General features: G+C 41.1%; 1 protein-coding gene across 1 annotated transcript in view; it reads left to right on the top strand.

Annotated features, from left to right (window-relative positions):
- The first annotated feature begins 3204 nt into the window (after positions 1-3204).
- ATP2C1 (ATPase secretory pathway Ca2+ transporting 1) overlaps positions 3205-20975 on the top strand; it is a 121642-nt gene continuing 103871 nt past the window's right edge. The window contains 1 exon segment of the mRNA XM_007462421.1: positions 3205-3390. Coding sequence (XP_007462483.1) covers positions 3385-3390 — 6 coding nt within the window. The 5' untranslated portion in view covers positions 3205-3384.

The following is a 20975-nucleotide window of genomic DNA, read 5'->3' as shown; positions in this document are numbered from 1 at the left end:
TTCCACTTAAAATATGACAACTTTTTTTTTTCTAGCAGCTATTTAAAATTCCTTAATTATTAACCTTTGGTACTTAAAACAATGTTAAAAGAGTCTTTAAGACATTGAGGAAAGATTTAAAATAACCTTTTCTAAGTTAATTTTTAAATCCTAAAGGCCACATATATCTTTATCATCCAGGTTTCTAAAAATGCCAGCTATCAAATTTGATATTAAAACAGGATGCCTCACAACCTTTGTGTAATAAGGCACAGTATAAATAAAATTAGAACATCACGTCTGTCCTTCCTCAATCTTCCCTATTTGTAATATTTCCCTAAGCAGAGATGCCTGACAAATTTCCCCTGTATTATTGCTCACGTGTCCACTTTTTGCATCAGATCTATTTAATTTTGCAAGTTAAATATTCAGAACAAAATGGGAGTAAAGATTTTTAGAGCAATGATTTCTAAAGAATTGAGAGGAAACTTGAACATAATACATTTCGTTGTCATCAATCTCATTCTACCTCATAACAGTCCATACTTTTGCTTATTTCTCTGTATGATAATCTTAAGTTTTTATAGAGCCTATAATTCACAACCTGTCTTCATTTTATCAGATCCTCACAACGATCTTTTGAGGGAGAAAGGGTGGTAGTTATGCCCAGATCTATATATATTCTCATAATATATATGTATGTATGTATATATGTGAATGTGTGTACACACATATGTTTGTATGTGTATGTAATGCAGTGTACCTATATTTTAGTCCTCTTTCCCCGAGATGAGGAAGTGGAGATTGCTACACAAAAGTTTCATGATGGGTCAGCTGGTCAGAGAAGGAAATGCTGGGAGAAGGAAGATTTCTGAAGCTTGTGGCCCAAGCATTCCTCACTGCTCTGGCTTGAATATTGTTAATAAATGCTGCCTTTCATATACATAGGAAGTCAAAGTTGGTGCTACTGATATTGGCTAGCTTGGTGGAGGAGCTAGCTTGGTACAGGCATAGAACAGAAGACCACTCTGCAGAGATATGTTGATGAAGCTTAGGGATCAGCTAAGTGGTTGAAAGCTATCCTTTACAGGTTTTTGCTGCTCCAGTGCCTTGGAATTTGTGAGATGACGCATGAAGTAAGTAACAATTCTTCTGAACAAAGCTAGTGTTATCCAGTTTCTTTTTTGGCTTGGCAATAGGAATAATGGCTTTCACAATTTAGGCAACCAAAGAGTAAAATTCCAGTGTAAGTTATTTTAGACATAAGCAATGGAGTGATAAATCTTGGGGGGTGGGTAATTAGGAATTCAGTGTCAGTGCAGGAGTATTGCAGTTCACAACAGATAATTCTGAAAAGTTGCCGGAGATAAAATGTTTGAGCTCATTAAAGCAATCCAATAGAAAATTATTCTCTATTTTGTAAGGTCATATGTTAATAACAAATAACGTCTATGTCTATACATTTACTACTTTAGAGGCTTTCTTGTGTTTTTAATGTGATGCTGTGGTGGTGTCAAGGTCCAGTAAGTATAGTAATAATCATTACAAATTGATTACAGCACTGGGCAAGAGATAGCACATTCACTGTTGTACCAATCATAGCCTTATGTGTATCACCACTAAGTGGACAAAAATCATTAAGCATGCAAGCCAAAGGTGGTCATATACATAGTAACTCCGAGACTCGAAATGTTTCATCTTGATTTTTATGGTTTCACTTCTGAAATTTAAAAGTGACCTTGCCGAATAAAATCTCAATGTTTCTTCAATAAAGAAACCTGCCCAGGATTTTTGATCCTAGACTAGCTCCACTTAACCTGGGCCAAACAGAACAGGTAACCCGGTCCGTTTGTTATCCTGTCCCCTGAGCTCTTTGCAGGATGCGCTGGAACTCAGCAGGTGTAGACCTGCCCTCTAGTGGATCTGGGTGCGCGACGACTTAGGTTCAACGTCTGCTGTGTCTGGCTTGACAAGGATTATTAAACTCAGTCGTCTATCAAAAGTGACCTGTTGAGGGTCTGGGTTAGGTGCTGAGCAAGTGAAAAGTTCAAGTGGCAAAAGAGAACCTGCGGCTGAAAGTAATGCCCGTTCCAGCTTCCATCTGGGGACGCGAGGCTTTTAATTGTTCCAGCCTCTCGGGTTGCACACTTGAACGGATGCGAAGCCCTCCCCTGAGCTCTCGGAGCTCTTGGCTCTCTGCACGCGGGCGCTGAGGCAAACCCCCATCGGGATGGAACTTTGGGAAGTGGCCCCGCGGGGCCCCGCCCCGCGGTCAGCGCCGAGCAGCCGTGACTGGCTTGCGAGTGAGGCAGCGGGGTCCCCGCGTCGCCTGCCCAGATTGTGACGGCCGCCCAGCGGGAGCGGCTTCCCGCTGCATCGTCGGGGCGCTCAAACACCTCGGGGGCCCAGAACATGCCTACGCCTGCCCGTTCGGTCCGGGCCAGCGGCTGCTTCTTGAGGACGCGCGGCCGGCGCAGGGAAGCTGGCAGCTCACCCACGCTTGCGCCCGGCGGGAGCGTAGAAACGCCGGGCACGTCTCCGGAGTGGCCAAGGGGCCGCCGCAGGGCAGGTGGGGCCGGACCTGGCGCCCCCAGCCGAAGCCCCTCGGGGCGGGCGGTCGGGCTCCGCTCATTTCCGCCGTCCGTTCCCGGGCGTGCAAGTGCGCCTGCGCGCGCGCCCCTCGCGGCGGAAGTGGTGGCGACAAAGCTCGGTCCGCCTGGGTCCGGGAGTGCGGGGCGGGCCCGGGGTGCGGGGCGCGCCGGGGCGGCGGGCGGTGGGGAGGGCGGAGCCCAGGAGGCGGAGGCGGGAGCAGATCAGCACTGCTGCACCGAGCCGCCGGGCCGCCCGAGACCAGTCCCCTCACCTGCTGCCCTTCCCACCCCGCCTGCCTTCCCGGTTCCCGCCCCCACGCCGGGAGAGGCGCCCGTCCGGCGCCGCCGCTCGGCGAGCCGCTCCCGCGAGCCCGCGGGTGAGTCCCCCGCAGCCCAGAAAAGGGGTCTGAGGCTTTGGGGGGCGTCCGGATTATCTCTTGTCCCCCCGTTTCTAGAAACTTCCAGGTCCTGGGGGCGTCCGGGGTACCCGGCTGGGGGCGTCTTCGGGGCGCTGCCCCGCCCCGCCGGCGTGACTGGGGGGATGCGGGCAGCCAGGGGGCGGGCGCGGGGCCTGGGGGGCGGTGGGCGGCCGTCCCTTCCCGCACCCGTCAGCGCCGCTTCTCCGGTTTCTCTTGCAGATGCTGCTGTTAGGGGTGGTGGGCGCAGCCGCGGGTCGCGTGGCCGGGAGCGGGGGTGACGGCCTGGGATTCCGGGGGCCTCTCTTCTTGTCCTCCTCTCCTCTCTCTTCCCAGTGTGGCCGTGGCTGACACTAAAGACTTTGTAGCCATCAACCCAAGTGCAGTTTCGATGGAAGATGAAGGTAAAGGCCCCTGTCAGGCGGGTTGCAGCGCGGAGTTGAGGGTGTGGTGGTTGGCTTTTAAGTTGTCTGTCTTTCGCCACCTTTTTAATTCTCTGATTTTATTTTTTCCTTTGATTGTGAAGTGTCCAAGGAATTGCTTTACTAGGATATCTGGCTTTTATGTTGGTAACATGGGGCGTTTCGGAAATTAAGGTTCTGTAGGGTGACTGAGCTTGATTCTGCTTTCCCGAGGAACCTGCTTCTTTAGCTTAGGGGATGGAAGGGAAGTTTTCATTTCAGATGGCATCTGCATGTTTCCATAGTCTCTGAGAGGAATCACTCCAGGGGAAGTGGAAATGGGGAGGGAAGGCTCTACATTGCATCCCTGTATATTTGCATATCAAGCCTTGATTTGGTGTAACTGGATTCGTTTATAAGAAAGAAAACGATTTTTTATTAAATGCAACTTTGGGGAAAAAAAATTCGTTTTTCATTTCACAAAAGTCTATTCTGATTTTAACGAAATATTATGAGGTGAAGTTCCTCCTCATTTCAAAACATGCTTTGGGAGGTTGACAGTGGAACCTGTTTGTCCACTGTATGCTGCAAGTGCGCTGGATTATTATTCACATGTTACTTGATTTCTTTGGCCTTATAAAATATTTAATGCTTTTCATACACTGATTATTTTCTAAAAGCATTGAACAACTCGGAATCAATGTTGTTTTTCCTCTCCTGAAACAAGCACACTTATTCTTCGGACTGACTTCTGACTAGTGTGTGATAATCTTTTTTCATTTATTCCTTTTTTTTTTTTTGAGTGGGGCTGTAAGTTGCTATGAAAGATATTTACAAATTACATTTTGATTTCATGTATCTTTGGTTTTTAAAATCTGTATCTGGTACAAAGGAGTTGCAGTTGGGCTTGCTGGCTGCTTTCTAATTTGTTTTTCTGTTGTTGAAAATGTAAGCTTGATTGTTCTAAGTAGGACTAGTTATTTTAAAATAGACTTTTATTATATGCGATAATCTTGCTAGCTGAGACGCCTGGGATATGAGGGAAATATGAAAGGCATGATTATCTTGCTTAATTTTATTCTCGATGGATAATTTGTGGAAGACATTTTCTGAAATACTCATGTATATAACTGCAGCGGACTTTTACTGTCTAACTGGATCTTTAGAAACAGCATTCGAAAGCAATAATTTTTGTCTGGTGGTATGGAAAATCAGTTTTCTGAGGTTTTTTCCACTTTGTCTTTTAGTTTATAGATTTAAGGAAGGCAGATCCTTTCTGTACAAGAGACAAAGAATATTAAATGCATTCATATACCTGTTTCTTGGTAGTTGAATCTTAAATAACATGTTAAACTTGAGCTTCTGCTTTTAGAATGTTACCAGATTTAAGAGTGTAGCCTAAAGTCAGTGGATTGTTAGATGTTGCTTTTCTGTTTCTTGATCTCTTAGGAAAAGGAGCATGACTAATAAAGCTGGCTCTCATTGTCTGTTCAGGTGGTAGGGAGTGGTTGTGAGATGGGAGCATGGTGCAGGCTTGTGTCTGAGACTCTGTACTCTATGGCCAAATAATGATTTGGCCTCATAGTAAAAGATTATGCAATTCTTAAAAACTAGTGGAGGTTTTCCGCCTCATAATGATTGAGGCCATTTTTGTCAGTTTCTCATTACCGTTAACACCTCTTTTTCTTTTCTTAAACGTTTTTAAGAACTTGTATATAGCCTAGAAATTTTCGAAACCAATTGGCCATTTTGAAATACATAGATTGCTGTTGCTTTCCTTTTTACAGTTAGTATTCTCTTTTATATGAGATATAGTAACATCTTAGGGGTGTGAAACAAAAACAGACTGGAATTATACCTTAACCACCAAAAGTTGTGTGATTTTAAGCAAATTAACCTTTCTAAGCCTCTGTTTCCTCATCTATAAATCGGGATTGGTAATACTTGGCTTACATAGTTAGGAGGGTTAAATGAGAAACTCTGTAAATTCTCTTGGGAGAGAGGATGGCTAGCATTTAAGAGCATGCACTGTGGAACCAGGCAACTTGATTTGAATGCTGGATCCCCACTTAACATCATTTGGCCTTGGCACATTAGTAAAGCATTTTGTGCTTCAGTTTCTTTATCTGTGAAATAAAGATATTGATAGAACCTACCTTATTGGTAGCATTTAGGTTGTTAGCATTTAGAATAGTATCTGGCATATATAGTAGTGCTCAATAAATGTTAATTGTAAATAGCCTAGCCCAGTGTTTGCATACTAATATGCCACCTGCCATTAATGTTGTTATGACATTGAATGTTTTTTTGGTTAGTAAATTTATTTATTTAGGGCTGCATTGGGTCTTTGTTGCTGCGCGTGGGCTTTTCTCTAGTTGCAGTGAGCGGGGGCTCCTCTTCATTGCGGTGGCTTCTCTTGTTGCGGACCACGGGCTCTAGGCGCACGGGCTTCAGTACCTGAGGCTCGCGGGCTCTAGAGCGCAGGCTCAATAGTTGTGGTGCACGGGCTTAGTTGCTCTGTGGCGTGTGGGATCTTCCTGGACCAGGGCTTGAAGCCGTGACTCCTGCATTGGGAGGCAGATTCTTAACCACTGCGCCACCAGGGAAGCCCATGACATTGAATGTTGAAAGGGGATACAGTAGTGGCCAAAATGCTGTGTGTGAAGTTTTCATTGTTAGGGAGTGGGTGGATTTAAGTGCAGAATTTTCTATAGTGTAAGGCTTTAAGCCTGTAGAGATGTTGGGGCTCTACCAACAAACCAGAGGACAGTGTAGAAAGAGACAGGCTTGGATTTGAATCCGAATAGGTAATTTTTTTCCTCTCGTAAATATCTCATGAGTTACTATGTTTCTCAGCTTTTATAGCTGCTGAGTTTTCCCATCTGGAAATGGGATAATGGCCTCTTTTGGAGGGTGGGTGTGAGGAAAGAATGAAGCCTGGTATGCCTGAGAAGGATGGTTGATACACAGTTAGCCTGCTGAGTGACTGAGTGATTGCTGCTGTTCCCCAGAAACAGAGACTCCTCCAGTTGGTGTGTAGGTAAGTTCCGCCTACCTCTAGGTGTGCATAGGATGGAATTGCTAGTGGCCCTGGGAGCGGGAGCCTGGAGGTCCTTAGGGAGTGTGCTGTGTCTGCAACGTCATCCATGTGGTTCCTTTAAGCCACCGTGCTTAATTTCTTTTGGTACTTCAGTTTCAGTTCTTCTGGACCTTTCTCCCATGGCCCATTTAAACTTTCTTGGCAAACCTTGATCAGTTTTTAGCCTTAGCCTCCAGGATGCATCATGAATACTTAGAGTCAGTCACTAGAAGTATCTGAAGTATTAGCTTCCTGGAATTTCAGGGACTGGTTCTAGACTTCCATTCATGGGTTAGGATTTTATCCACATCCTTTGGAACTCCTTTTTGCATGTTTATCACAGATCTAAACAGATACCATTTAGGAATTGGAGATGCGCACGTAAATGGCTCTTTTTCTGATTTTTAAAAAATTAATCATTTGTATGTTTAAAGGGATGGCTTATTAGAAAAGATATTTCTAGCTGGAGAAATTTGCAAATAATTTCTCCTTCCCAGTAATGGATTTTTTTCTTTGGAATAAATTTGGTCTGTTTCATAGAAAAACCACTATAAATTTAATGCACATGAAACTATTTAACATAGGCTTAAATATAGAAATATAATAATTTTCAAGATTTTAAGACATGCTTAATTTAAGGTTAGAGGCATGGCTAATCCATCTAGAATAAATTCCCCTGATCATTTTGGATAGCATTTGAAAATGATAGTACGTTTCTTTACACTTTACTATTTATTTATTTATTTATTTAATTTTTTGCGGTACGCGGGCTTCTCACTGTTGTGGCCTCTCCCATTGCGGAGCACAGGCTCTGGACAGCGCAGGCTCAGCGGCCATGGCTCATGGGCCCAGCCGCACTGTGGCATGTGGGATCTTCCCGGACCAGGGCACGAACCCGTGTCCCCTGCATCGGCAGGTGGACTCTCAACCACTGTGCCACCAGGGAAGCCCCTACACTTTACTTTTTAAAATAGTTTATTACTCAAGTTCAAGTTGTTAGTCACTAGAAATATGTTAAGAAAAGATTGTGTTAGGATAGTTGGAGGAACCATAAGGAAAAAGGGATGAGACACCATATTAATTGTATTTCTTTAACTAAAAATAAGAAACCAGGTTATAAAAATATTTTATATCTTTAGGTGTGGAAAATATAATTTATAATGTTTGCAGTTTTGTTGATAAAATAGTATTCTTTTTTTTTTTTTTTTTTTTTAAAGAAGATTTTGGGGATAGGAGTTTATTAATTAATTAATTTATTTTTGCTGCTTTGGGTCTTCATTTCTGAGCAAGGGCTATCTCTAGTTGTGGCAAGTGGGGGCCACGCTTCATCACGGTGCGCCGGCCTCTCACTATTGCGGCCTCTCTTGTGGAGCACAGGCTCCAGATGCGCAGGCTCAGTAGTTGTGGCTCACGGGCCTAGTTGCTCCGCGGCATGTGGGATCCTCCCAGACCAGGGCTCGAACCCGTGTCCCCTGCACTAGCAGGCAGACTCTCAACCACTGCGACACCAGGGAAGCCCCTATAAAATAGTATTCTTAATCAGTATTTCTAGAAAAGAGTTGAAACTAAAAGATTATGTGATAGCGTTTGATAAACTAGTAATTTAACCCAGAAGAAGGATGCTGCAGAGAATATTTGTAAGTCTCCTGACAGCTGAGTCCTAAATACATGATTTGTCTTAATGTTTTTATTATTCATTTAATGTCATTAGAACTCAACTCTGTTAACTGAAGCAGTATCAATCAGAATAGTCTCCTAGGGAACATTCCCCTTGGAGTTCAAGGCTGATTTTCTTTTGAGATCTTGGTTAACCATAATCTGTTTATTAACAAGGTTAAAGTTTGTTTTAAAGCTGGAAAGAACACCTTAGCTTGATGGTAAAGTTAGCTGGGAAAATTTTAAATTACACCGTTGTTACATGTAACATCTTAAAGATCTCTTTGTAAGTTCAAAAGTTCCTCCCATATTTACTTTGTTAAGTAACAGGTTCTTTTTATAGTGATTTCAGGCATCAGTTGTGACAAGATTATTTTTACAGTTTTCATATGGACAAGTATTAGTAAAAGGTGGTAAAGTAAAAACTGGTTGGATGAACTCTAGGTTAATGCCATCATTTCATACAGGAAAGGATTTCTCAGAAAAAAAAAATGTCAGGCCATCAATGCAATTTCCTTTATATGGCTGGTATTTATATGCATTGGTTAATATGTCTTCCGTCTTCAAGGTTTTAAGTTAATATTGACAAAGGTATACATCTTAGAATTACAGTCATTCCTTAGTATCAGGGGATTGGTTCCAGGAACCCCACGGATATCAAAATCTGAGGATGCTCAAGTCCCTTATACAGAATGGTGTAGTAATTTACGTATGGCCTGTGCACATCCTCCCTTACACTTTAAATCATCTCTAGATTACTTATAATACCTAATACAATGTAAATGCTGTATAAATAGTTGTAAAAAACAATGTAAATAGTTGCTAGCATGCAACAAATTCAAGTTTTGCTTTTTGAAACTTTCTGGAATTTTTTTTTAGTGTTTTTGATCTGCAGTTGGTTGAATCTGCCACACAGAACCTGTAGATAAGGAGGGCCGAGTTACTCAAATTGTGTTCAGTTAGATTAGTTTAGACTAAGCTTATTGGATACATTTAGAAAAAAATTGAATGAAATGTTACAAGGCTATCATAGGTTATGGACAGAGAAAGACAGTAATAGCAGGGGTCAGAAACATCATTTTACGATGGTTGTAACTGGGCATCTAATTCAACTTCAATCTCTTTCTTCCTGCATCAGATGTTAGAGAATGTGTGAAATGGAATTATGTCTTTAATATTCCTGTTAATGATAATTTCTTGGTAAAGGGAGGTCTTTTGGCTTGACTTTTGATCATTTCATCAAGTTACTGACCTAAACTTGTGTCTCCCAAGAGGAAATAACAGAAATTTAGCACAACACATTCTTTATTCTTTCAGAAAACTCTGAGACGTTGAAGGATCCTTGTAGAAATTATTTTCATTTATTTATTTAGTTACATAACATGAATAACCTGATAAATTTGGAATAGCAGTAGGACCCTGATACTGAATATATTTGCTACCCTGTACTGGTGTTTGATTTCAGTTCTTTACAGGAAAACTCAGAAATAATAAGGCAGAAGTATTTAGGATGGTACCCATAATACTTTTCTTGATCATTATTTTTTTGATACTGTGAAGTATAAATTAAGACTTTTGATTAGGTTGTGAATTTCAGATACTGGATTTAAAGTTATTTTGATTGTGATGTCTTAAAGTCAAAAAGGACAAAGCACTTCCTAAGAACCATTAATATAATGAAGTTCTGTTCTCTGCCTAGGAGAGAGATCAACTTTATTTTTTAAAAAAATATTTATTTATTTATTTGGCTGTGCTGGGACTTAGTTGCTGCACGTGTGATCTTCATTGCTGTGTGCGGGATCTTTAGTTGTGGTGTGTGGGATTTTAGTTGTGGCATGCGGGATCTAATTCCCTGACCAGGGATTGAACCCGGACCCCCTGCATTGGGAGTGTGGAGTCTTAACCTCTGGACCACCAGGGAAGTCCCGACAGATCAGTTTTAAAACAGATCCTGGATTTTTTTCTCATCTTAAAGCCTTTCATTTACAGTATAAATAAATTAACGTTTTTGTGCTGTGTATTATGTTATGAATGTGTTGTATATATATATAAATATATATGTTTGTATGCAGTTATTTCACTAGATTTTGTTTGACTGTCTGTTTTAGAGTTTCCCTAGTGGAATGTTTGCTGTACCTACCTCTGGGTTTAAACATTGGGAGGGGCAGAAATGCTAGTTGGTTCAAGCTTTCTTTGGGAATCTTACCTCACTTCCCTCTTGAGTGTCAGTTCTCCATTCCCTTGGAGCAGGCAAAAGTGGTGCATGGTACAAGTGCCAGAAATAGCATGCGAGCCACTTTTTAATGGCACGTGATCTGATCTCTCCTGTGTCCTTCTCTTAATGCTTGTCAGGGCTGCTCCTTACTGCAAGTTAACATCTGAGTGAAAGTGTCTGTGATGGGATGGGAAATTTCAGTTTCCTTTCCCACTCCAGAAAAAGAGGATGTGGTCTTTGCCGACTACTCTTTGATATCTGCCAGCCCCCTACCCTAGAGGTTGGTAGTTCAGTTATGATATCTTGATGTATACCCTTAATTCATTTGAGAGACCAAGAGAGGTGAATTTCTTCTGATTTCTACTGGTAGTAGAAAAAAGGCAGGGAGTTGGCCTTGTGTCTACATTAGAATGATGGGAATGGAGGATAGGGATGGATGAGAGAGACATTTTACTCCTAGGCAAAATAAGCAGAGCTTGGGCAGTATCTTGATAACAGGGAATGAAGGGGAGGGTTGAATCAGAAGTGGCTACAAACTGTTGAGCCAGTGCAGATGGGTGAGTGGAGGTGCTGCTGACTGGCTGAAGGAGTGAGCTCACGTGGCACTGGCCAGAGGGAGGGTGTTGGAGGTCACACTGTCTGTGTGTGGAGAGAGGTTTGTTTTAAAATCGAACACCACTTGGGCTAGAAGACCAGGGTTCAAAGCAAGCTCTTGAGGGCAAAGACCCTCAGTTGTCCCTGATTCAGCTTGAACAGGGTCTGGCACGTAGCCCTTGTCTATTGAATGAAAATACTGCCTTCTTTACTCTAACTCAGGGGTTCTCAGCTGGGGACAGTTTTGCCCTCCGTGGGACATTTCCATTGTCTAGAGAGGTTTTTGTTAATCACAACTGTGGGAGGATGCTTCTGCCATCCAGTGGGTAGGGGCTAGTGATTCTGGTAAACATCCTGTGATTGACAAGACAGTCCCCGGTCCTCACCAAAACAAAGAATTACCTGGCCAAATGTCAGTGGTGCTGAGGTTGAGAAACATTGTTCTAGCCAAAGGCAAGGAAGTTAGCTCCTCTAAGCCTGATTTCCTCACTTATAAATAGATAATAATGACTCTACTTCAGCCTTTTTGGGGTCAAATAGGGCAAGATGTGTAAGTGCTTGGCATGAAAAAGCTGCTCAGGAAATACTAATTTCCTTTATCTTGGTTGGTGAATAGATTTGAGGAAATTATTTTTGTCATTGGTCTTTTAAACAACTTCTGATTTCAAGGCTTCACATACTTTTCTGAGATGAGTGGGATGCCTAGCAAAACTATAATTGCATTTATTATCTTAATGCTTTTCTCATGGTTTCATCAAATTATATTTTTGACTCTACTTTGGCTTGGGGTTTGAGTATTTCATGATTTGTTTCTATCAGTAGGCAAAAATGTTAAAATCTGGGTTAAAAGTTTTTACCTACTAATCATGTAGGTTAAATTCATTATTTTACTTGTGTGACGAAAGAAACGGAAGAACAGCTTCAGGGCTAACAGCACATTTTGGCTTCTGTAGGAAACTTGCTTGCTTGCTTGGGGCGGGAAGAACCGGGTTCCTGATTGGCTGATTCAAAATTAAACAGCTCCCTCCTGCCTTGGGGACTTCCCGCCCTGTGAAGTGTATAAAAGCTTCACCCGACCGTTAGTCGGGGTCTCACTCACTTCTCTCCGAGTGGGACCCTGTCCGGACAGTTTGTGTAAGCTTCTATACTTGTATAAATCCTTTGCTAATCTTTCTACTTGGTGTTGGTGATTCTCGGGTGTCCTTGGTTGGGACACGGGTCGCATTTACCGGGGAACTCGACTCCAGGCGTGTGGCTCCTGGACCCGCAGCACTTGCTTTCAGAACTTTTTCTATTTGAAAGCAGTATTACTGTTCTTTGAAATTAAGACTGAAGTGTTCTGAGTTATGTGTTTTGGAAAATGCCAGACCTCATATGTCTGTGATGTCCTTTACCTTTTTATCCATTTACAGAATTTCAAGTAGGCTCCTCTCAGAAGTCAGCACTTTCCTTCAGATCTACTTATTTAGGGTGTGGATAGGTGGCTTTCTTTTGCTTGTCAAGTACCTTTTTATTCTCTTTTGTAAAGTGTGGACATTACCACCGTCTTTTCCACTCATGTTAGGGACAGGACACATGTATTTTCAATTCTAATACAAGAGTCCATTCCCTTGAAAATGCATTCTAATCATAGCCTCACTGTGTTTAATGTTTATTTACATGTACATAGTTGTGTGGCATTCTCATTTTTTTTTTTTTTTGCCATATGTGGGCCTCTCACTGTCATGGCCTTTCCCGTTGCCGGACGCGCAAGCTCAGCGGCCACGGCTCACGGGCCCAGCCGCTCCGCGGCATGTGGGATCCTCCCGGACCGGGGCACGAACCCGTATCCCCTGCATCGGCAGGCGGACTCTCAACCACTGTGCCACCAGGGAGGCCCGCATTCTCATTTTTGAGGAGTCCTTTGCTGGTACTTTGAGGAGGAAGAAAATCAGTTCTGTCTCCCTATGCATTAATTTTCCCATCTGTCACATGAGATTAATAAAGTAAAGCTGATTTTTGTGGCAGCAAAGAAATTCTCATTCAACTTAAATCTATAGGATTCAAAGTTGGTAGCTTTTGATGCCATTAAGTTGTATCTGACCACAAATTGCTGGAAAGGCTTGCACAGCTCCCTGTTGTACCTGTAGCCCTCTAGGTCAGGTAAGTACAGGGTGTGAAGAAGGCCACAGTCATGTTTTTGATTTCATAAGGGGTTGGTTGGCCATAGCCTGTAAAATTAAGTCCATCAATTAACTGCTGCCTGAAATGAATGCCATTGGAATAGGAGGTAGTAGGAGAAGGAATTAAGGAATCTACCATTTGTTTGTATGGTTGAATTACTGGCTAGTCCATAGATTTCAAGGACAGTGATTCCTTTAACAAAGGAGGACCACAGTCTTTTAAATTCTGATATTACTGGTAAAATAATTGGTGCTAGCTGAAGGCTTTAAAAAACAGTTGTATGTTTAATAATAAATGTAATTTTTCAATTGTAATAATTCATTTGTAATTAATATCTTCCTCTTGTGAGGAGGTACTTTGAAACTGCAAACATCCTGCATCTCATCATACTTTTTAAAAAAAATTTTTATTTTTTATTTTTTTGCGGTACACAGGCCTCTCACTGTTGTGGCCTCTCCCATTGCGGAGCACAGGCCCCAGATGCGCAGGCTCAGCGGCCATGGCTCATGGGCCTAGCCGCTCCACGGCATGTGGGATCTTCCCAGACCAGGGCATGAACCCGTGTCCCCTGCATCGGCAGGCGGACTCTCAACCACTGGGCCACCAGGGAAGCCCCATACTTTTTTTTTTTTAAATAAATAAATTTATTTATTTATCTTTGGCTGCGTTGGGTCCTTGTTGCTGTGCGTGGGCTTTCTCTAGTTGTGGCAAGTGGGGGCTACTCTTTGTTGTGTTGCAAGGGCTTCCCATCTTGGTGCCTTCTCTTGTCACAGAGCACGGGCTCTAGGGCGCGTGGACTTCAGTAGTTGTGGCACGCGGGCTTCAGTAGCTATGGCTTGCGGGCTCTACAATGCAGGCTCAGTAGTTGTGGTGCACAGTTAGTGGCTTAGTTGCTTCGCGGCATGTGGGATCTTCCTGGACCAGGGCTCAAACCCGTGTCACCTGCAGTGGCAGGTGGATTCCTAACCACTGCACCACCAGGGAAGTCCCTCTATTGCCTTTAGCTCAAAATAATCCACATGCCAAAGTGGCACATCTTGGGGAGACCTGTTAGAACTCCTACACCCTCATTCCTTCTGTGTTTATTAATTGCAGTTCTACTGTTAAGGAAGAATTGTCCTTTTTCCTACATTTACCAGTGGTCCAATTATTTATTTATATGGATCTGTGGATATTTATTTTACCATATGGGTTAAAATCCAATGCTTTGTTGCTCAAATTGTTCCAGCTTTGGTTATTGAGAACACATTCAAATTTGCCTGCTGTGTCCTTTCTACAGCGTACCCATCATTTTGTGAGTACTAATTCACTTTCTGGTACCACAGTGCGTTCCCCATGGGTCTCATGTTTTTCCTGTTTGTGCCAGCCATGGAATCAACCATTTTTCCAAAGGAGGCAGATTCATTTTATTGGAGAATGGTATCTAGAAACCAAGATTTGGGTGCCAGGTGTGCTCAGTACTGTTGCGGTGTTACTGTTTTTAAGTCTTCTCAGTAGACAGAGCTAGCAAATACATGTATAGTAATACACATTTGTAGTTTACATAAAAATATATTTTTATTTCGTTATCCATCTACATGTAGATTAAAAACCATGAGTTCATGCTGATGCTGCCAGTTCCAATCCCATACCTTAGGGTTCATTCCAGTCCCCACCCCCCCTAGCTTTTTCCCTTTCCTTTTACTTCCTTCTCCAGAGGTAAGAAATCTGTTCTCATCCACAGTATATTTACTTATTTGTTCAATTTTTGTGCACACACACAAAAGTAGTTTCAGAATTGCTAACCTTTTCCCCTGTGAGAAACACATTAAAAAAAATTTTTTTTTTCTAGTAAGATGAAGTAATTACCTATACAGTTTTCATCGTTTTTTTATGTGTTTTTGTTGTCTCAAATTAATTTTCCCTTTTTATGCTGTTTGTTACCAAATTGAAGTTGCTATAGTTATTATTTCTACTTTTTTTCTCCCTTTAACCTTTATGCTATAATAAAGTGTTTAAGAACCTGTTCTGATAAAGAGTTGCAATTTTCTGAGTCTGTCACCTTACTGAAAGTTCTATGTACTTCTGCCTTTTTGTTTCTGGTAGATGGCAGGTCTAGTGTTGATTAACTCCCTCAGCTTTTGTTTGTCTGGGAAAGTATTTGTCCTTCATATGTGAGTGATAAGTTTGCTGTCTAGAGTACTCTTGAGTGACAGTTTTCATCTTTCAGTGTTTTGAGAATGTCATTCTATACCCTACTGGTTGTAGAGTTTCTGCTGAGAAATATGCTGGTAGCCTGAGTGGGGTTCCTTTCTAGGTTACCTTTAAAATTCTTTCTTTGTCATTGATTTTTGACAATTTTAGTATAATATGTCTTGGAGAAGGTCTTTTTGCATTGAGGTAAGTAGGTGTTCTCTTAGCTTCATGGGCTTGTATATCTGGTTCCTTTCCCCAGGTTTGGGAATTTGTCAGTTATTATTTCTTTAAATAAACTCTCTGTTTTCTTCTCCTTCTCTTCTCCTGGGATACCTATTAGTCTAATGTTGTCCTTCCTAAAGGAGTCTGATAGCTCTTGTAGAATTTCCTCATTTTTAAAGTATCTTATTTCTTTCCTCTTCTAGTTGTATCATTTCTAGATTTCTGTCTTTGAGACAGAAATTCTCTCTTCCATATGGTCTGCTCTTTTTCCAGTGCTTTATAATTCATTCTTCATCTTGTTTATTGAGTTCTTCGGCTCCAGAATATCTGTTTGGTTCCTTTTTAGAGTTTCAGTCTCTTTGGTAAAGTGTTCCTTCTGTTCATTAATTTTATTCCTGAGCTCATTGAAGTGCTTTCAGTTTTCCTGTAGCTCGTTGAGTTTCTTCATGACAGCTATTTGGAATTCTCTACCAGATTGCAATATTCTGTGACTTTAATTTTGGTTTCTAGAGAACTGTGCTTTTCTTTTTTGTGGTACAGTGTTACTGTGGTTATTCACGGTGCTTGATGAGTTGTTCCTCTGCCAGTGCATTTGAAGTGGTGACCGCCTTTCTGCTGGATTCTGAGCACTTTCCATCCTCCACCACCTCTGTCGGAGGTGTGGCTTCAGTGCCATCATTATTTCCTCTTGTGCCTCCAGAGTTGTTGGTACCTTGCTTCTGCCAGTGTCACTGGTGTTACGGTGTCGCTACCTGGTGGTGCGCCCCAATGGTGGGCTCGTCGTTTGCGTCCGGGATCCCCTGAGTTGCAGGCTCCGCTGCTGTGGGAGGGGGAAGGAAGTGGGTGGGGGGAGTTGAGGTTGCACAGACGCCTCTGCTGTGTCGGCTGTTGTAAGGTGTGAGAGCTCAGCTACTGCAGGTAGTGTGTGGGGTGTGGAGATATGGGTATTTCAGTGGCTGGAGGGGTGTCATCTCAGGCCCCACAGCTGCTGCCGCCCAGTTAATCTGGGGACTGCTGAGGCTGGGAGGCTGGAATTGTATTGTGTGTACTGCCTCCCCTGCTATTACTGGCTTCTCTGGGGCTGAGGGCTCAGCTGCTGAGGTGGTAGGGTGGGCACTGCAGGCAGCACCTCCCCTTTGTGTTCCAGTCCACTCACCTTTATGTGTACTAATGTGTGGAATTCTCCGGCGTCTTGGTGTGTTGGGCAGAGGCACCTTTTGTTGCTTTGTGGCTGTTTTACTGGTTGTAGATTGAAAGGGAGAGACAAAGGGAGCTTTTCACTCTGCCATGTTGCTGATGTCTGAGAAACACGTTTTTAAACTAGAGTACAGTATTTGTCTTCAGCTTTACAGTACACAGTCTAAATCTGTTTTCCAAAGTTACTTAGGCTAGTTCTTTTCTTCCCGACCTACTTCTGTAAGGTTGTTACTCATTTGTAATAAAATTATGTTTATTAACTGTTTGTATTCTCTTTTAGTTTCTTTCCACATCCTGTTTGATTTTTAATTTTTTAAATCTTTTGAAGTAAATGGTGATCATATCCCTCCTCCATATCTGTAATGAATATACCTTCATAAAAGGGCTGGATTTGATTAAAGTTAGGTAGAGCTGTAGTGTGCTTTGGCTCATAGCAGTTTACTTGAAAGGAACTGTACTCTCGAGATCATTCTCTTGGGCTTGCTCATCTGGTTCCTTAGTTACAGCTCTCATTTCTACATCTGCACTTGGAAAGTTGTTCTATGTATGGTCCCATGACTGTAAGTGCTTGAAATCAGTCCCCCAATTAATCTTCTTTATTCTGGATGCATAGTTTTAGACCCAAAGTCACCTACAGACTGAATAGTAATTCTTTTATTAGTAAAATCATGGGGTAAATCATGACTTAAATTATTTTGTGGATCCTGTCCTTTACTGTTTTTCTTTTCTAAGATATAATTCATGTACTGTAAAATCTGCATTTTAAAGTACAACAGTTCATTGTTTTTTAGTATATTCACAAGGTTATGCATTCATCTAATTCCAGAACATTGCTGTCACACCTGAAAGAAACCCCTTACCCATTAGCAATCACTTCCTGTTCTCTCCTTTCCCCAACCTTGGCAGCTACTAATCCACTTTTTGTTTCTGGATTTGCCTATTCTGAATATTTCATGTAAATGGATTCATACAATATGTGACCTTTCGTGTCTAACTCTTTTCATTTTAGCGTGTTTCCAATATTCAGCCATGTTATAGCATATATCATTTCTTTTTTTTTTTTTGGTTAAATAATATTCTATTGTTTGGATATGCCACATTTTGTATATACATTTATCAGTTGATGGACATTTGGGTTTTGGCTAATATGAATAATAATGCTGTGAACATTCTTGTACAGGTTTTTGTGTGAATATGTTTTCAGTTATTTGGGTGCATACTTGGGAGTGGAAGTGCTGGCTTATATGGTAATTCTATGTTTAATTTATCGAAGAACCCCTACAGAGGTTGTATCATTTTTTAATTCCCACCAGAAGTGTGTTGAGGGCTCTGATTAATTTCTCCACATCCTCTCCAACACTTGTTATTTTCTTTCTTTTTTAAAAAAATTGCCATTCCATGGGGTGTGAAATGGTATCATATTGTGGTTTTGATTTGTATTTCCTTAATGACTAATGGTATCAAGCATCCTTTCATGTGCTTTTTTGGCTATTTGCATATCTTTGGGGAAATGTTTATTTAAATCCTTTGCCCCTTTGATTTTGTTATTTGGTTTTTTATTGTTGAGTTGTAAAGATTCTCTTTGTATTCTGGATCCTGCGTAACAATATGTACTATACCTGGACTTGCACAGGCATACAAACAGGTTTGTGCAGAGGTGTTTACTGCAGCACTTATAAGACCCTTATCAGACATAGGATTTGCAAGTATTTCTCTCATTTTATGGGTTTTATTTTTGTTTGTTTTGTTTTCGCTTTTACATCTCACAAATTCCTGTCTTTACTAATGTAATCTGGGGTCATAAAACTCAATTATTATGCTATATTTATTATATAAATGTTCTTTCTCAAGATTTGGCTTTGGATTTTTGCATTCAATTTAGTAACCATATTTACAACAGTTATTTTCATTTAACTAAATATTTAATTGACTTTCAAGTTCCTGCCAATCTTTTTATGGTGTGGTACAATTTCCTCCACCTGAGCACGCAAATGAGAATCACCGGAGAGTTTTTTGGTAAATTCACATTCCCTGGCTCTACATCCCACGTAGGAATTCTAATCCTATGTGTCTAGGACAGCCTTTGCATGACTCCCCCTCTGGCTTCAGCCTTATTGTACCGAGAGTTGTAGCCAGAATGGCTGCAGGGGGAATTGTGGGAGAAAGGGTGGGAGAGGAGGTAAAGGGAGGGCTTTAGTAAAGGGCTTCCTGAGAGTAGGAAGAGTTCCTGGTTTTCCAGTAGGTCTGGGTTATGCTGAAAGCTTCTCTAGACTGCTGCCCCTGCCACCCTTATCTCCAATCGCCAGTTGAGCTATTTCTCTCATTTTAGATTGTCTTTTCACTTTTTTTCGTGTCTTGCAGCACAGACTTTTGAAATTTTGATGAAGTCCAATTTATCTGTTTTTTTCTTTTGCTGTTTGTGCTTTAGATGTTATAGCTAAGAAACCACTGCCTGCTTCAAGGTGATAAAGATCTGTGTTTTCTTCTAGGAATTTTATAGTTTGTAGCTTTCACTTGATTCATTTTGAGTTAATTTTCATATTTGGTGTTAGGTGAGGGTCCTACTTCATTCTTTTGCATGGAATATCCAGTTATCCCTGCACTATTTGTTGAAGACTGTTTTTTCTCCATTGAATTGTCTTGGCACCCTTGTTAAAAATCAGTTGACCATGAATGTATGGATCTATTTCTAGACTCTCAATCCTGTTGCATTGACCTGTGTCTGTTTTGTGCCTGTACCACACTGTTTGGATTAGTGTAGCTTTTGTAGTAAGTTTTGAATGTAGGGATTATGAGTCTGCCAACTTTGTTCTTCTTTTTTAAAGATTGTTTTGTCTATTCTGAGCCCCTTGTATTTCCACATCAGTAGGCTTGTCCATATCTATAAAAAAGGCAGTTGGAATTTTCATAGGCATTGAGCTGACTTGCCCTTTAAGGATGTAATGTTCTTACATAGGTACAAACATAAGATCTTCTTGAACATTTGGGTATCATTTTATTCTAGGTAACTGTACAAAATGGCTTTAAAAGTTTGAGTTAGTAATATTTTATTCCTCCCTTCTTTGCCCTCTTCTCCAGAGAATAACTTACTTAGTGGTTAGCGGGCAGGGTTGGGGGGAGCTGTATCAATCATTCAGTAAATGGTGGAGGGACAGTTAGCTAACTTCTGGTTAAAAGAAAAAAAAAGTAAAGCTGGAATGAGAAAGGCTTTTTATAAAAACTAAGCATGAGATGAAACCCCAAAACCTTAATGCAAAACATTGATCATATAAAATTTTAAAAAGAAAGGAAAAAAAGTAAGTAGCTAAACTGTAAACCAATGATAAAAACACTTGAAACAAATGACAAAAGTCTGCTTCATACAGAATGCTTTTTATATCTATAAGAAATAGCCAGTAACTTGTGGGGACAAATGGCCAAAGGACATGAACAAATGTTTCACTGAAAAAGGTTGCAGAAGGCCAAAAGATACGAAAAGGTCACCAACTTCAGTAATGAAGAAATGAAAATTAAAATAACATTTTCCACTCATCAGACTGGCAAAGATGAAAAAATGTGGTTATGCTTAATCTTGGCTATATTGCAGGGAGAATAGAAGCTCCTGACAGATATTGGGGGTTCATTTGACACAATTCCTTTGGAGAGCATCTTAGTGATAGCTGTCAGAATAAAAAATAACACCCAGCAGTTCCACATTCAGGAATGTATCTTGTATCTGTACTTGAATAAGCATATAAAGAGATTTGTATAAAGATATAGTATATTTATAACATAAATATAATAGCAGCATTTATAATAGCAAAAATGGGAGTACCCCAAATGTCTGTCATCAGGAGGACTAGTTAAACTGGGGCAGTACTGTATAATGAAATGCTTTGTGAGCCATTAAACAAAATTGGAGCAGATCAGTATGTGTGGTGAAATAGAAAGAGGTCCAAGATGGACTGAGTGAAAAAAGCAAGTTGTGGTTATGTGATTCCATTTGTAGTGAAAACGAAACAAAACAAAACTTGTAACATACTGGCATAGAAATGTCTGGCAGTATACACAGAGTTAACAGAGGTTACTTCTGGGCAGTAGGACTGGGGAGATGCACTTGTTATTTTAAACCCTTTCTTATTACTTGACTCTATTTTAAACCCTTTCTTATTACTTGACTCTTTTATTTAAAAAAATCATTAAAAATGACTTAGTAATATAATTAAGAACTTATACTAGTTTAGGAGTAAAAGATTTGTCTTTTTCTCTCAAGTTGATTATTTTGTGTATGATCCCTGTTGGTCTGCA

The sequence above is a fragment of the Lipotes vexillifer genome, unplaced genomic scaffold, assembly GCF_000442215.2.
Source record: "Lipotes vexillifer unplaced genomic scaffold, Lipotes_vexillifer_v1.1 scaffold884, whole genome shotgun sequence".
NCBI classification, from domain to species: Eukaryota; Metazoa; Chordata; class Mammalia; order Artiodactyla; family Lipotidae; genus Lipotes; species Lipotes vexillifer.
Note: the sequence above shows the minus strand (reverse complement) of the source record. Positions and strands in the feature narration are given on the sequence as shown.